This window comes from Pygoscelis adeliae, unplaced genomic scaffold (assembly GCF_000699105.1).
Source record: "Pygoscelis adeliae isolate BGI_AS28 unplaced genomic scaffold, ASM69910v1 Scaffold114, whole genome shotgun sequence".
Lineage (NCBI taxonomy): Eukaryota > Metazoa > Chordata > Aves > Sphenisciformes > Spheniscidae > Pygoscelis > Pygoscelis adeliae.
In genome coordinates, this window is record NW_008824587.1 from 1,113,700 (window position 1) to 1,128,527 (window position 14,828).

The following is a 14,828-nucleotide window of genomic DNA, read 5'->3' on the forward strand; positions in this document are numbered from 1 at the left end:
CTGCTTGTCAGGAGGGGATTAGTGCTTGGGTTGTGACGTGGGTGGGAAGCGAGGGGCCGTGTTGCAAGGAGAGCTGTCGGCAGGGGGGAGAGGCATTGCTGGCCACGTTGCACAAGAACTGGTCTTGGGAGTGAGCTAACTGAGTATTTTTATTAGTGCCCTCCCTGCAAAACAGAACAGGTTGCTAAAGGGTGTGTTGATGATACGGAGGTACAAGCAGTGCAGGGGAGGATGAGTATTGAATAGGAGGAACTGAATGATTGATAGGTCTGGTGTCATGGCAATGTGATGATATTTAATGGTATGAAGTTGCAAGCACGTGTACTTAGGAGCTAGTAATAAGACTTTCTTCTCAGAGATGGGAGCTCATCATTTGGGAGCAAGTGAGAGAGAGAGAGGCAGCTGTGTATGTGCTGATGATACGATGACATGAGCCCCCAGCTTGTTGTGAGGAAAGCCTTGCTTGATGAGGAGCTACGACCCTGCCTGGGGCAGAGTAGCCAGAGAGAAACTGCCCAAAACACGTCGTGAGAGTGCCCCAGGCAGAGAAGAGCAGTCTAGTCCGGCTTGCAGTGCTGGCCCAAGGCTAAACAGGCATAAATTCACTGCGAATAAATTCGGGCTGTGCATCAGGAGGATCTGCGATAGCTTTCCTCTTATAGGGAAGCCCATGAAAATAGTCAGGCCCTTTGTCAAGTGCAGCCTGGGCTTTGGTACAGGAGAAGTGTGAGCTGGTTCGTGTGGGATGTGAACTCCCTCCATCGTGTCCCCATGCAGTGAAGGGAAACCTTCCCTGGGGAGTTCGAGCAGCTCCTACCTGGCTGTGTTATCTGGTGGTTCAGAGTCATCGGCTGCTTTTCACGTGCAGGAGCTGTGCGAAGACCGGGAAAGGAAATTACTAAAGGGGAATAATTCCCAACTTGATTACTTTCTTTAAGGATGTGCTGCCAGTTAATTACTTAAATGCATATTTAGTTAGTTAAGCCAGAGAATATACATTTACGCTGAGCAGCTGATAAACTTGATCCCTTTTTGATTGGGAAAAAATGTTTAATTGCCTCTGTCATCAGTGCTCTGAAATTAATTTATTTTTGTGTAAAATTCAATCAGATTGCAAGTTAGATGCTAAAATCTGTTGCTTCATTAATTCATATCAATGGATATACTAAGGGTTTTTTTTACTACTGTTGGTGTTTTTGGTGGGGTTTTTTTCTGCCTTACCTCCTGTCTAAAAGCTTGGTTTTTATTCCTGACTTTAGAACTACAGCAGCTCTGACTGGGAATGAGTTTTGCAATCGCCCTCACTAATATGAATCAAATACCTATAAATAACTTTTTTTTTTTAAAGGCAGTTTCACCTTGCAGACAGGAAGAGGCTCCCTTGCCCTGCGATATTTACAGTATTTAAGGCAGCAGACAACTGTCTCCTAGTTCTGTCTTGGGACATGATTATTTTCTGCGTAGCTTGATGGCTTTGTTGTCAGCAGGGTGAGTGCTGTGAGCAAGACAGTCCAAACAAGGCAGCTCTGAATGTGTGAAAGGGAGGGTTGGAGTAAGACAAGTTTAATTGCTGGACGCTGTATGCTCTCCTCTTTTTCTGCCTGCCTGGAGCGGGTGCGGGGCTGAGGTGCAGACCTGAGAGGTGGGATGTCGCTGTGTCATACTCTGGCTTCTGTGGCCGTATGTCCTGGGCAGCAGGAGCTGCAGCAGCCCTGAGCTTCAAGCCCATGATCCTGCAGAATAGCTCTTGGCTAAAGGCAGTCTTCACTGCTGTTTTCCAGCCTAGCAGGGGGAGGACAAGTGTGATGTTGTCCATGCTGTGTTATTTTCTTGGAATATTTGGCAAGGGAGGTGCAAAGATTTGGGGGAGAGCGAGATGTTGGGAGGTCTGACTGTAGCTCCAAGCTTCTGAACACACGTTATGAGTAGTGTTGGCCCCCTCTGGGGACCTATATCATCACCCAAGTCCTAATTATAGTGCTGTTTTGACAGCAGTCATGGTGATCGTTGTTAATGGCACTGATAACACCTTGTGTTGTTTGCTTTGTTTCTTACTTGGCAGTGTCCTCGGCATCCCCAGCGCTCCCGGGACCCTCGCTGCCTTCTCCGTATTGCTGTGTTGCTTGAAAACATTTGATGTGTGAGAGCCCTCGCATTTTGTCTGTGCACCTTTTGTAAAGGAACATTTTTCGCTCTTAAGGCAAGGCAGCCAAAAGGCAATCTGTGATACAGATCATTAGCTGCTATCTGACAGTGATGGATGACCCTGGGAAACCTTGTTGTTAAAGGCAATATCTGCTCTTCCTGTTCTTCTCGGCTCTTTCTGCCTTCAGATCAGTTATCCTTTAAAGAAGTTAAGGAGGAGGGAGGGTGGCCCTGCCCTGTGTTGGTTTGGGAAGAGACTTCCTTATCCCTACCACTGCATGGTGGAAGGTCACCCTTTTCTGCCTCATACGGGTGTCAGAAGCAATTCCCGGGTTTGAAATTCGCGGCTGTTGCATTGATGGAGGCCAAGTGATCTGCCAGCGTTATGCCACTCACTCATTTCTCTGGCAGAATGCTGTGCAGATTGCCTAACTCATTTGTGGCCAAACATTGGGTTTATATTTGGCCTCTTACTGCTTTTAAAAAATTTGTTCTTTTTGTTGTTGTTTCTTAAACACATATATTGCCCTTTTTGAAGTACCTTTTGCAAAAGGATCTCAAGGTGCTCTGGGAGCCACCTTCGTTGCTGTTTTACAGACGTGTACATAACCCAAGCTGCAGAGGAGCTGTGCTTAGAGCTCCAGTTGGGAACTGGTGCTGGGACTCTGCTGTGCACACCAGTTCTGTTCTCATCTCTAGATTACAACTGGTGTCTTCAGAACTTTATTCTTACCTGACCAGACTTGACATGGTCTGTCATCTCCTCACGTTCGGAAGAAAACACTTTGCTGTATGTGGTGTAGTCTCGGTTTGGTCTGGGACTTGATCATCTGGGAAGGTTGTCAGACCTTCCTGGCTGCTTGTGGTGGGCCTGGAGTCTGGGATGTGACTTCTGCCAATACTTGGAAATCCTGCCTATCTGGAGGAACGTGCGAATCTGTACGAGTGGTTTGCACTGATTTAGGGCAAGGCTTATGAACAGGGGCTGCTCGAAGTGAGCATCCCCCCCCGCCCCGTGTCTTTGTTCAAACCCACAGGCAGGGACATACCGTGCTGTTAGCTAAAAGGTTGAGTGGTGGGGAATTGCATTAACAAGCTCTAGCATCTTAGCTGTGGAAGTAAGAAAAGCAGCTCATGTTCTGCAGTGTCTCTCTTCTGAACCACACCATATGGCCAAGCTCAGCCAAATTACCTTCAGCTTGTCAGCGGTAATTTGCTGGCTCAGGAGGGACTGAATCTTCTTTTCTGGTATTAAGACATGAATAGTAGGTGCTTGCTGAGGTGGTACAGGCCCAGGCATGTTGCCTGTGTGTCAGCAGATGGGAAACTTAATACCTGGGGGGTGGGAGGTAGAGGGCTGTGTCTTCTCAGATGGGGATGTTTTGGAGCCCATTTAAATGGGCAGGGATGTGCTCTGTGGGATCTGCCCTCTCCTGCTTTTCCCCAGTCTGAGAACTGCTCAGATCGCTTCTGGAACTTGCAAAGCTTCCTGGGTGGCAGACGGATGAGGCCTCTTTGGAGCATGTCAAAGTAACGTGTGCTTCTGCCCAAAGATGACCCTCTTTTGGAGGAACCCTGAGCTCCACACCTGACAAGGAGAGGTTCATAGCAGCAGAAGTCCTTCTGCTCTTGGAGCAAAGAGGCACCAACAAGAATAGTTCATGCGACCGCAGAGGCAAAGTGCTTTGGGAAGAGACTAATTCAGAAAGGAGGGAGCTGCTTGCCTTTGACTCTGGCCATCTTATGGACTCTTCTAGGGCCCTGTTTCTTCTTTGGGCGGTGCTGAAAATATGTGAATGAACAAGACACTCTCTTGTTTCTGGATTTCAGCTGTGAACTCACCTACCTGGTACCTGAAACCAACAGTGGATGAAGGATATTATATTTCTTAGAGGAAAGAGGACATTACTTTCTCTAGGTGTCTGGAAACAAAAGCAATGCTCCTTTCCCCTTCCCTTTCAAGGGCAGCATACGGAGAGAAAAGGAAGCGTCCCAGATAAATGAAGTTCAAGATTCCAGCAACTTACTGGTAACATTGCCCAAGCAGATGGAGTGAAAGCTGGAGAGCAACGCATGTTGTATGGACCTGAAGATGCCATCAGCATCTTCAAAACCCCGGACCCTACCTGTGAACTTAACAGAGAGACCCGTCTGCAAAATTGTTCCAAGTAGACCTCAGCCCCACTGCTTCCTTCTGCCAGTGGGCTTGGAGCTCTGGGTTTACGTTCAGAAAATGCGTAACCCGCAGAAGAAGAGGTAGGGCAGAGCTCAGGCATGTGCTGTGGGAGGAACTGGGGCTGTAACTTGAGTCTGTCTTTATTCACTGTTTTCCCTTTCCTTTGCCAGTCTGTTAAGGTGGTTCAGGTTCGCTCACTTGAACAGCAGATTTCTGTCTTCTCCTTAAATCGCCCTTCTGGTCTTTTCTTATGGACAGTTGAGCTATGGCCTTTGGAAGCTGTTGTACGTGTAGTGTTTTAGTGTGCTTGAGTTTGTTCGTTGACCTTTGGTTGGTTCCTCTGCCCTTGGCATTGTGTTCCTGAGTGCTTCTAAGCCTGTGGTGACTGAACTGCATGCAAAGTTGCTTCCCAGAACTAGCTCTGGCTGTGGGACCCTGCGGATGTGGGAAGGGCAGGTGGGTTTTAGAAGCGGGTTGTGTTTCTGTTAATAATTGCTATCCTTGACTCTTGTCCCTTTCCATGGCAGCAAAGGCTTGGCAGAGTGTGATGCAGAGAAAAAGTCTCCTCTCCCTTCCCCTTGTTTGCTTAGGTCCCAAACTAAGCAGTGATGTTAATTAGGTAAGTCAGATGCTCTGCAAAGCAGCCTGTTCAAGGACAAACAGATTTTAATTAAAGGCTGTGTGCACTGGAAGGTCATGTCACTGCATTGTGCCTGAATAGTTGCTATGGGAACACCAGGAAAGCATCCAGAGAGTGTGAGTGTGTGCAAGTGTGTGTGTGTGGGTGTATCAGAACGCTGGTCCCGAGGCACAGATTTCACTTCTAGTTATGTTTCCGCTGGCAAATGTGGCCTGAGCGAGATGCCACCCTCGGAGTGTGTAGTTGGGTTTTGTTGCTGTAGGGTTTTCTGTGTTGCGGGGATGGGAACCCTCACTTCAAGCTATTCAAATCGCACAACAAGTTTGATCTGAGCTAGACTGCAATGCCGCGAATTAGGGAAATTGGCCTCCAGCTCAGTTTTTAGGCTGTTTACAGTTGGTGAACTCAGTTTCTTAAAGAGAACCTGGGAAGAGCTTTGTTTGTGTTGAAATTTGAACTGAAATTATTTTGAAATTTGCTTCTGTCTTGGCTGTCTTCTAACTGGAATCCAACATTAATTCCCGTGTTAGTGGCTCATTCCTGCATTTCAAGTCCTTTCAAGATTCAGCTCTGCTAAGCTGCCTGAATTTAATCTTGCTGATTTGAGTATAAGGTGTTCCTTGTCTTTCTCCAGTCCCAAGCCTTCTTTCAGCTGTTTGGTATGTATCAGCAGGGACTTGTCAATATCTGATGATGACACCAGATAACCACTCTAGTGATCTACAAACCATGAATCTGCCTTGGGACTGATGGAAGTTTGGTATGATCCCCAAATGGGTCCCTCTAATTCAACATGCTGTAGCAGCAGCTCATTCTTACTAATTTTTGTGTGGTCTAGCAAGAGGATCAGTAGAGAGAAGTTGAGACTGTTAATACTAAAAATGTTTAATATTTTTATTTCCCCTATCAAACAGAAGTTGAGGCAGGGACTGATACTGCACTAGCACCGCAAGCAGCCTTCTTGCACAAGTAAAATAGCCACTCAAATGTGGGCTTTGCAGTGAGCTTGAAATCAAATATTTGTGTGGGAGTTTGAGGTGGGAGCTCAAATGAGCTGCTTCACACTCCCGTTCTCCCTCTTGTTACTCAGTGGCTTTGGGGACAAATGAACAGTGAGGCAGGAGAGGTCACAAGTGTGTCTGGCGGGAGTCTGAAACCAGCTCTTTTGCCTTTTGGGTTTTTTTTTGTTTTGTTTGGACAGTCCTTGTGGGTTGTCCTGCTTTGGAGGGTGCTGCTGAGTTGCCAAGTGTTGGGTGTTTGGAGCCATACAGAGCCGACTCAGCAGGGAGATTGCCAGGCAAATAAGGTTGGATTTTAGACAGTTTATGCACTGCTCGTAGAGGAACTGGCTTTGTTTCCTGGCAGCCGAGAAAACGCCATTCTGCCTGTTTGTAGGAAAAATGTACCAGGATTGGTATTTTGTACGTGCATATCCCCATGCCCCTTCACGGCAGGGGGAGGCAAGTGCTGGGTGCAGACTTGGGCAGAAGATACTGGAGCACGGACCTGGAGCAGGAGGAACTCTGTCCTGAAGTCAGTGTGGACGAGGGGCATGTGAGTGCACGGTGGCAGGTGGTGTCCTTAGGGAGAGAATCCAAAGCAGCACAGAGTGCCCCGGCTTGGCCCGCACACCTCAGCCTTGGTCTGCAGAGACCCCGCTTGCAGGGCCCGGGCCTTGGCTTATCACAAGGGTGGCTTTGGGGGAAGCATATTCTAGGGCTCAGCAGGCAACTGCTGCAGGAGACGTCAGCTGGGCTGCTGCTATTGCAGTGATGATGAGCAAGTTGTTCTCGTAGTCTGGGTACCGGCAGTCAAACTTCCCGCAAGTGCTCTTTGACTGAGAACAGAATAGCAGCCGCCTTTGGACATTTATTATCTTTTGTCTGACCCTCTGGACAAATGGGCTACGTTTTTTCTGAGCAGATGTCCACCTTTGACCTAGATAGTTTTGACTTGTAAAAATACATTGAGCAGAAATGAAAAAGCCAAAAGGAGCAGAGAGAAGCGTCTGAATAGAGGAGCAGGAACATGCTGTGTCCCTCTGCCTCATGAAGGGGCTGGCTTTGCAGCAGGCAAGACGCTTTCAAATGTAAGCTTTCAAATGCGTGTTCTGTCCCTTCTGAGAACTGGAGGATACACATGGTCTAACAGGGACAGCTGTAACTTAGGACTTGTGGAGCCCTCAAAGGAGCATGTTTCCTTTCTCTTGAAGCAGTGTCACTGGTCTTGCTCCTCTCTGCCGGCTTGCAGAGCACTCACTGACAGCACGGCATGCACCATTGCCAAAGGTGTCGAGAAATGCAAGGGAGAAAAGCTAACCTGGAGGCTAATGTGCAGAGTGCCTGTGGAAAAAGTGACAGCAGGGGAGTTAATGAAAAGCAGACACCGAGCACTGGAAGCTGCTCAGCCAAGACATTCTGCACAGTCCAGGGTTTTCTCTGGTATCCAATAAAAATGTGTTACAATTTGGCTACCCTCTCTGTTACCCCAGGGAAAGTGGTGCAGGCGTGAATAGCCTGGTGTATGTGGCTTCTGTGCTGTGCACCACCTAGAAGAAGAGCAGATGCCATGTTACTCTTGTGATGTGAATGTGCATCTTGAGAGCCAGGAACCCTGAGTTTCTTGTCCGGATTCCTACTGGGAACCCAGGGGCTGCCTTTGGCCATTTGCCCACGCGGTCTGTAAATCTGGATGCTCCCGTGTCTCATGCCTAGGAGCTTGGTTTCTTAGAGGGGCTGAGTGCCCACCATGTTCACTGAAAGCTGGTGTCCACATGCTGAGGTGTGCCAGCTGTGTGTCCCCGAGTTAGTATCATGCAAACAGTGTTTGACCCGGGCTGGTGCCTTGGTGCTTGGGGCTGAATGTAGAAAGGCAGCTGCTGCCTGGAGGGTGGCTCCCTCCAGGGGTTTTTTGTAGGGTTTTTTTTCTGGTGCAGTGAGGTGTACAATGAAGTAAACTGTTTAACCATTGCATAGCAGCGTGGGGGCACTGCAGTCTAACTCCTCTAGAAATGACGGTCTTGCTTTTGGCAGAATGGAGGCATCCTGCCTGGAACTGGCCCTGGAAGGAGAGCGCTTGTGCAAGGCTGGGGACTTCAAAGCTGGGGCAGCCTTCTTCGAAGCAGCGGTGCAGGTGGGGACAGAGGACTTGAAGACTCTCAGTGCCATCTACAGTCAGCTGGGCAATGCCTATTTCTACCTAAAGGAGTACTCCAAGGCCCTGGAGTACCATAAACACGACCTTACCCTGGCTAGGTAAGCATGTCAGCAGTGCTTTGTCGTAATTGGACACAACCTGTTAGGGCTTGAGCGAAGGCAAGTTCTGTGGGGTCTGAACCCAGCAGCCTGAGGGAATCTGTCCCAGAAATAGGCATCCAAAACTAGCCCTGAGGGTGACTGTCCTGTGGACAACTCAGGAGGCAACAAGAATGGGCTGGCCACCTTCAGAGCAGGGAGGTGGAGAAAGGGATATGGATGTGAGGGAGGGTGCTTGGAGCAAGAGCAGGGCAATGTCCAGTTCTCCTATCCCCAGGTACTCGTTGTAAGTACACCTGAAATCGTTAGAGCAGCTCACCTGAGACAGCAAAAGACCAAGAATCTATCGTCAAAATTGAGAGAGCTTGTATGAAGCATTCCAGTCAGGCGTGTGTGCTGTGAAGTGCTGGATGTGGTGTACGTACCATGCAGTGCTTGCTGCAGCTTGGCTCACTGCAGCTTGAATTCTGCCTCCAACAGTTGGTGAACAAAAGCCTGTGAGCTCTTTAACACCTCTCCTCTTTCCTCCGGTCATCTTGTAGAACCATTGGGGACCGCGTTGGAGAAGCCAAGGCAAGTGGCAACCTCGGGAATACACTGAAAATACTTGGGCAGTTTGATGAAGCTGTCGTTTGTTGCCAGAGACACTTGGACATTTCTCAGGAGCAGGGAGACAAGGTAACTGGTTCCTGGCATCCAACAGGAAATACTTCCTAGCTTTAAAAATAATCTGTCTGCAAGTCAGTAAATGTGATATGGTGAAGGTGGGCTTTGGAAGGAGGTGGAGTGCAAAGCTCTCCCTTCTGGCTGCATCACAGGTCTCATGCTGCTGACAGTAACAGCTGCCATGACAGTGAAGATGGGAAAGGAAAATGTGGGCCTCCTGGCTTGGACCATCTCTGCCCGGCAACAGAAAGGCCCATATTGGGATGTGAAGTGTAATATCTTGCTGCTCCCTTTTCTTCCTCCCTTTAGGTAGGTGAAGCCAGAGCACTCTATAATATAGGAAATGTTTACCATGCAAAGGGAAAGCACTTATCTTGGAACATGGCCCAAGACCCAGGCTACCTGCCTCAAGAAGTCAAGGAGACGCTACAGAAAGCTTCAGAATATTATGAGTAAGTATTCAAGCTTGGCCAACCCTTCCTCCTGCAGGGGAACAGGGCTGGTCAGGCATCAGTGATTGCTAAAATGCACACAGGTACACCTTTGCTGAGCTCATCCTGCTCAGATCATAATCGGTATTTGTGGTATTCCTGTTCTGTTGACAGCTTTCGGGATCTGCAGGTTAGCTGAGCTCTAATAATCGTTAGGCTAATGATAGCTGTATGGAGTGCAAGACGACAATTTTTACTGAGTCCTGTTGGAAGCATTTTTCATAGGGGGGATTTGTTTCCTGGGCCACTGAGGATGTGGAAGCTCTGGAAGATGTTTGTTCCAAAGAGTGAGGCTGTGGTCTCAGTGTTGTTGAAAATCAGGCCGCTGAATGAGATTTTGCATGTTTTAATGAATTAGGAATATTCCTCTGAGATGCCGAGTTACGATGGCAAATTAATCTCAAGGAATGTGAGAGAGGGACTGCAAGCTTTTATAAAATTAGAGCTAAAATTCATCCTGGCATTGCCTTGGTAAAACTCAGTGTAGTTTGAAGTATGATCATGCAATTAAGTTTAATAGTCGGCTCCTTCTCAGAGCTGTATTTGGAAGCTAAACTATTAGCTCCCGTAGCCCCTGCTGCTCTCTGCTGGCCTTGATGAGAATAGATCCCTGTGTGTCTCCATTGCTGGGGCCACGAACAGAGACTCCCCTTCACCCAAGGGAAGAGGCTTTCTCTTGAAGTCCTGGTTGTCCTTCTCATGGATCTGTAGTTTATCTTGCTTGTAACATCCTTCCCTTTCCTAAATAGTTTTGGAGATCGCTCTGATGTCCCACACAGGAAGGTTGTCACCAGACTTTTGGGCTAATGTTTTTCTCCTTGTACTTCAGAGTTTTGCTTCAATTGTGCAGGTTTTTTTAAGTAGCCTTTCTAAATGAAGAGAGTGGCAAGATCTTATATCTGTCTTCTCATATCTGAGGATGTGATAGTGCCTATATATAGCTCACTGTCCTTTTTGCAAAGAATCGTGCATGTAGCACAGCCAGTGGGTAAATTTGTGCCAGCTGAGAGCTCTACGCTTCCCTATGTGTGCTGTATGTGTAAAGGGGGGAAAAAACAAGGTAAAGAAATGCTGGGAGGTGCCATGAGCAGGGCCCTGGCATGGGACTGTGGATCTTGCCCCTGTCCTGCTGGAGGTAATCTCCTTTCTCCTATGCTCCTGGTTCTCCCCTGTACAGTGGGGTGGCCATTTATTTAATGCGAGATCCCGTCAGAGCATCGGTGTGTGAGCATTTGTGCAGTTCCTGTACACAGCTGCAGATTGCCTGAGGTTGAGAGGACACAGGGACTTACACTGCTGGATCTGCACGAGCTCCCAGAGCTGCAGCTAGCATAGATCACCAGACTTTCACCTGCCAAGGGGTGACTGTGCACAGGACAGGCGGCTGGGGAGAGGAAATGCCTTCTCCAGGGTTAGCTCTCCTTTCTTTATGGTGCAAGTTTCTTTGCTGTGTCTCACCAGATGTACTGCTCTGATTTCTTTCAGGAGAAACCTGTCCCTGGTGAAGGAGCTGGGGGACAGAGCTGCACAGGGCCGTGCTTATGGCAACCTTGGCAACACCCAGTACTTACTTGGCAACTTCAGTGAAGCTATAGCCTTCCACAAGGAGGTAGGAAACCGCTGTGCCTTCCTCCTGGGGTCAGGGGCTGAGTCTGGCTGTTGGGGAGCAGCCTGCCTTCTCACCGCAGCCCAGGAAGTAGAGGGAGGCGTTTGCCCCCAGCTGTTTGTCTCCCACCTGTGTGTACCTCAGGGTCTGGCCCTGCTGTACTAACTCATGCTGAGCAACATCTTACTCCAGTCCCCATCAGCACCTAATGAGCAGCTTGATGGAAGGGTGCTGTTGGCTTGGAAACCAAAGGAGATACCTAAGGGCAAATTGCAGCTGGGCCTAGCAAGGGCTTTTCTGCTTTTAATTTGTATTGGTGTAAATGTTAAGCCATGACTTTAATTAAGCTGCTGAAAGAGCTGTTGATCAGGAATAAATGTTGCTTGTAGAACATAATAACTTTCTGTAAAGCTTTACAGACCGGTGAGGTGGTACAGTCCCTGTCTCAATTCAAATGCAATTCAGCTTCTAGTTCAGAATACATACCAGTTTCCTTGCAGTGGAAGGTGCTCAGCACCTTGGAAAGTCAGCCCTGTTACAGCTCTCCTGATTTTTTTGAATGCTGGGGGACAGCAGCCAGCAGTGCTGTGGGAGAAGGGGCTTGAAAGGGGCAGGAAGACTCTGTGCAGTATTTGGGACCAGGAGCAGGTACTGCAAAGTGGAGGGTGAGAGGTGGGAAAGCCTGAGGAGCAGGGTGATGTGAGAGGAGAGGCAGGACTGAGGTGCAGGCAGGGGCAGAAGTCTGCAGAGCAGCTGCTGCGCAGATGGTGAGATGGAGTGCACACACTGCATGTTCATTCTGTGCCACAGCACCACACAAAGTGACAGCCTTGTTCCTGCACATTAGTCTGCTGATCAACCACATCTCTCCACAGCCTGACCTACAGCTCTTCATTCTCCTATTTATTCAGCTGTTGAAGTATGTGTGTAACTCCTTTTGCACTTTAGCTAAAGAGATGTGTACTGACCAGGCTGGAGTAGGAGTTAGAGGAGGATGCGACATTACTCCCGCTTTTCCAAAGGCCCTTCCTGCTCCTGAATTGTAAAAGAGGGAGAGGTTTCCTGCTGCTGCCTCCAGCCCTGACTGGCATGTGCACCGCTACCTTGGTGGGTGGGAGCTTTGCAAAATGAAGTTAATCTCCCAGAAAAGTTGCTGTGTAACAGAAACCTGGCAATGGCCAGCCTGTACTCACTAATCTGTCTCTGCTGCAGCGCCTTGCTATTGCTAAGGAGTTTGGGGACAAGGCAGCCGAGCGGAGAGCGTACAGCAACCTGGGCAACGCGCACATCTTCCTTGGGAGGTTTGACATCTCTGCTGAGTACTACAAGTAAGTGCCAGGGGCTAAGGCAGACTCAGGGCAGATATTCCCTGGAAATCCTGACCTATTGCAGTGAATTCATAGGCTCAGGGGGATGTGGCAAGGGACCTGGAGGCCAATTGCATGTGTGGTGCTCAGCAGTGGCGAGTAATACAGCCACCTGACAGTCAGCCTGCAGGGTGTTACAGGCATCAACTTCAACGCAGCACATGCCAAAGTGGTGACTTTCCTGTCGCCTTGCAGAGGTGCCCTACAGTGACCAGGTCTCTTTGTTTCCATGTGTTCCATGCAGGAAAACTCTCCAGCTCTCCAGACAACTCAAAGATCAAGCAGTAGAAGCCCAGGCTTGCTACAGTCTTGGAAACACATACACGCTGCTTCAAGACTATGAAAGAGCAATCGAGTACCATCTAAAACACCTGGTGATAGCACAGGAGCTGGGAGACAGGTAAGGGACTGCCTCAGGAGATGGCGTCTCTGCTCTGGTGGGTTCAGAGCACTGACCCTTCCCTGTTGACTTATTGTTCTGTACTGCTGGGGTTAAACAGCAGTGACATGTATTCTTGAAAGTCTTTAGAAATCTCTCAGAACCCAGGCCTTAGTCCAGGGTTCTGTCAAACGTGTAACATGATTGATGCCTTTAATGTGTCATTCAAACCTGTGTGCCCTTAATGCTATGTCTGCGTGGGCTGAGTGAGATTTCTAATAAGAGGTACTTCAAGAAAATGTATTGTATTCAGCACTTTGCCATGTGGCTACTGCTGTTTTATCCCAGACGGGCTCCTCTAAAGCTCCCTTAAGTTCACAAAAATTGTATGTGCCTTAGAAACTGCGTGGGTAGGACATACATACAAGCCACTTTGTCCTGTTGCTCTGAGATGATGCTGGAAACTTCCATGTAGAAACAAATGATGTTACATAGAGCAGGTGGAGATGATATATATTGCTTCTTGGCCTCATTTCTTCTTCTTTAGGAGGCTTGGCCTAATTTTTTTTTTATTATTTTTTTGAACATTTTTTTGAGAGGTTGATTCCTTTCTCCTGGATACTCTCGCTGTGATTCTGGAGCCTTCCTGCAGCTTAAGTGACTTTGCAGCCACCTTGTTCAGTGTTACTGCTGATGGCTCTTGGGAAGCTGGGTGTCCTCCACTAGATGGAGCAGAGACATTAAAATGGGAGCTCTGTGGTGCTATCTGGGCAGTATCTGCTCAGAGAAGGTATAATCCCACCCAAGGGTGAATCATGCTGTGGGGGTGCAGGCCTGTGGGCTCCTGCATTTCTGGGAACACACCCTATGAGCAGAAGGTATTGAACAGTGTGACAAGAGAAATGTTTAAATGCTGATCAACCCGCCCAAACCTCTGAAAAAGGAGTTGCAGTCACGCTGAACCTCCCCCTGCGCCCCCATGTGCTTTTTTTATCCCATCACCCCCCACATCTGCTCATTTGCAGAGCTGAGCAGGCTCTGATGAGCAGTAGGTCTCTGCCTGCTTGTGCAAACAGGTGCTGAAACTTGATCCAGAGACACCTCGGTGTCTGGTGCGGGCTGGCTGCTCTTGGGGGCAGGTTTCACATTCGCCTGCTTTCTCTGGCTTCTGAAAACAATAAGCAGCACCCTGGAGGCCTTGTGGAAATAGATCAATATTTGCTTGGCTGTTTCATGCAGTTCCAGTTTGTGCATGCATCCCAGGCGATACAGTGCTGGTATTTAGCAGGAGAATGTTGCACGCCTGCAATAGTTCCTTCTTGCCATGTTCTTGTTAATCTAGCTCTGGGCTGTTGTTGAACAAAAGGATTTTTACATGCCCTCTTGATGCACTGTGCACCTCTGGAGAGGAAGCCTTGCTGTGAGAGGTGGAAGCTGGACAGGAGCTCTGGCTTCTGCTCTTAGGCTGGTGCTCACAAATGAAGCCACACCATTCTGGGCCCTTGTAATACTGTGGATGCAGGCCTATTTCTGAGGCTGTTGCTCATACCCTGATCTCACTGACCCTCAGCATAAGAAGAGTTTAAGATGTACAGTGCATCTCACTTTCCTTTGCAGAATCCTTCTGTAGGTGAAAGCATAGCTAGGAGGACTGGCTGTCGGTGCTCTCGAGAAGGAGGCCCTGAAAGGGCTGCTGTACTGCTGGGTTTTGCCCAGCATTTCTGTGGTTGACAGTTTCCTGTTTTGCAGGGTGGGAGAAGGAAGAGCCTGCTGGAGTCTCGGAAATGCCTATGTCTCCCTGGGGAGCCATGAACAAGCTTTGCACTTTGCAAGGAAACATCTTGAAATCTCCCAAGAGGTAAGAGAAGCTGGTTCAGATCAGAGGGAATCAGTCCTCCCTGTAGAGGGACTTTATTTTATGCCAATAAGTTGTATTAATGCAGTTCTTCTCTTACTATGACTGCCCTGGAAAGCCCTTGTCTATGTGCTGTTTCAATGGTGTCTTCAGGAACTGCAGAACTTGGCTAGAAAATATTTTTATGGTGGGCTCCCAGCCTTCCCCTTAATTACAGCTAATACATACACTGTACTACATTGCTCTTAA

The 14,828-nt window shown here is 48.5% G+C and overlaps 1 protein-coding gene across 2 annotated transcripts in view; it reads left to right on the forward strand.

Annotated features, from left to right (window-relative positions):
- Positions 1-4,237: 4,237 nt before the first annotated feature.
- GPSM1 (G-protein signaling modulator 1) overlaps positions 4,238-14,828 on the forward strand; it is a 58,317-nt gene continuing 47,726 nt past the window's right edge. Inside the window, exons 1-8 of one of the 2 annotated variants that reach the window (XM_009322035.1) lie at positions 4,238-4,401; positions 7,994-8,215; positions 8,758-8,893; positions 9,191-9,333; positions 10,858-10,981; positions 12,191-12,306; positions 12,590-12,745; positions 14,474-14,582. In XM_009322035.1, coding sequence (XP_009320310.1) covers positions 4,238-4,401; positions 7,994-8,215; positions 8,758-8,893; positions 9,191-9,333; positions 10,858-10,981; positions 12,191-12,306; positions 12,590-12,745; positions 14,474-14,582 — 1,170 coding nt within the window. The remainder of the gene's footprint in view (positions 4,402-7,993; positions 8,216-8,757; positions 8,894-9,190; positions 9,334-10,857; positions 10,982-12,190; positions 12,307-12,589; positions 12,746-14,473; positions 14,583-14,828) is intronic. The other variant, XM_009322036.1, reaches the window with a different exon arrangement.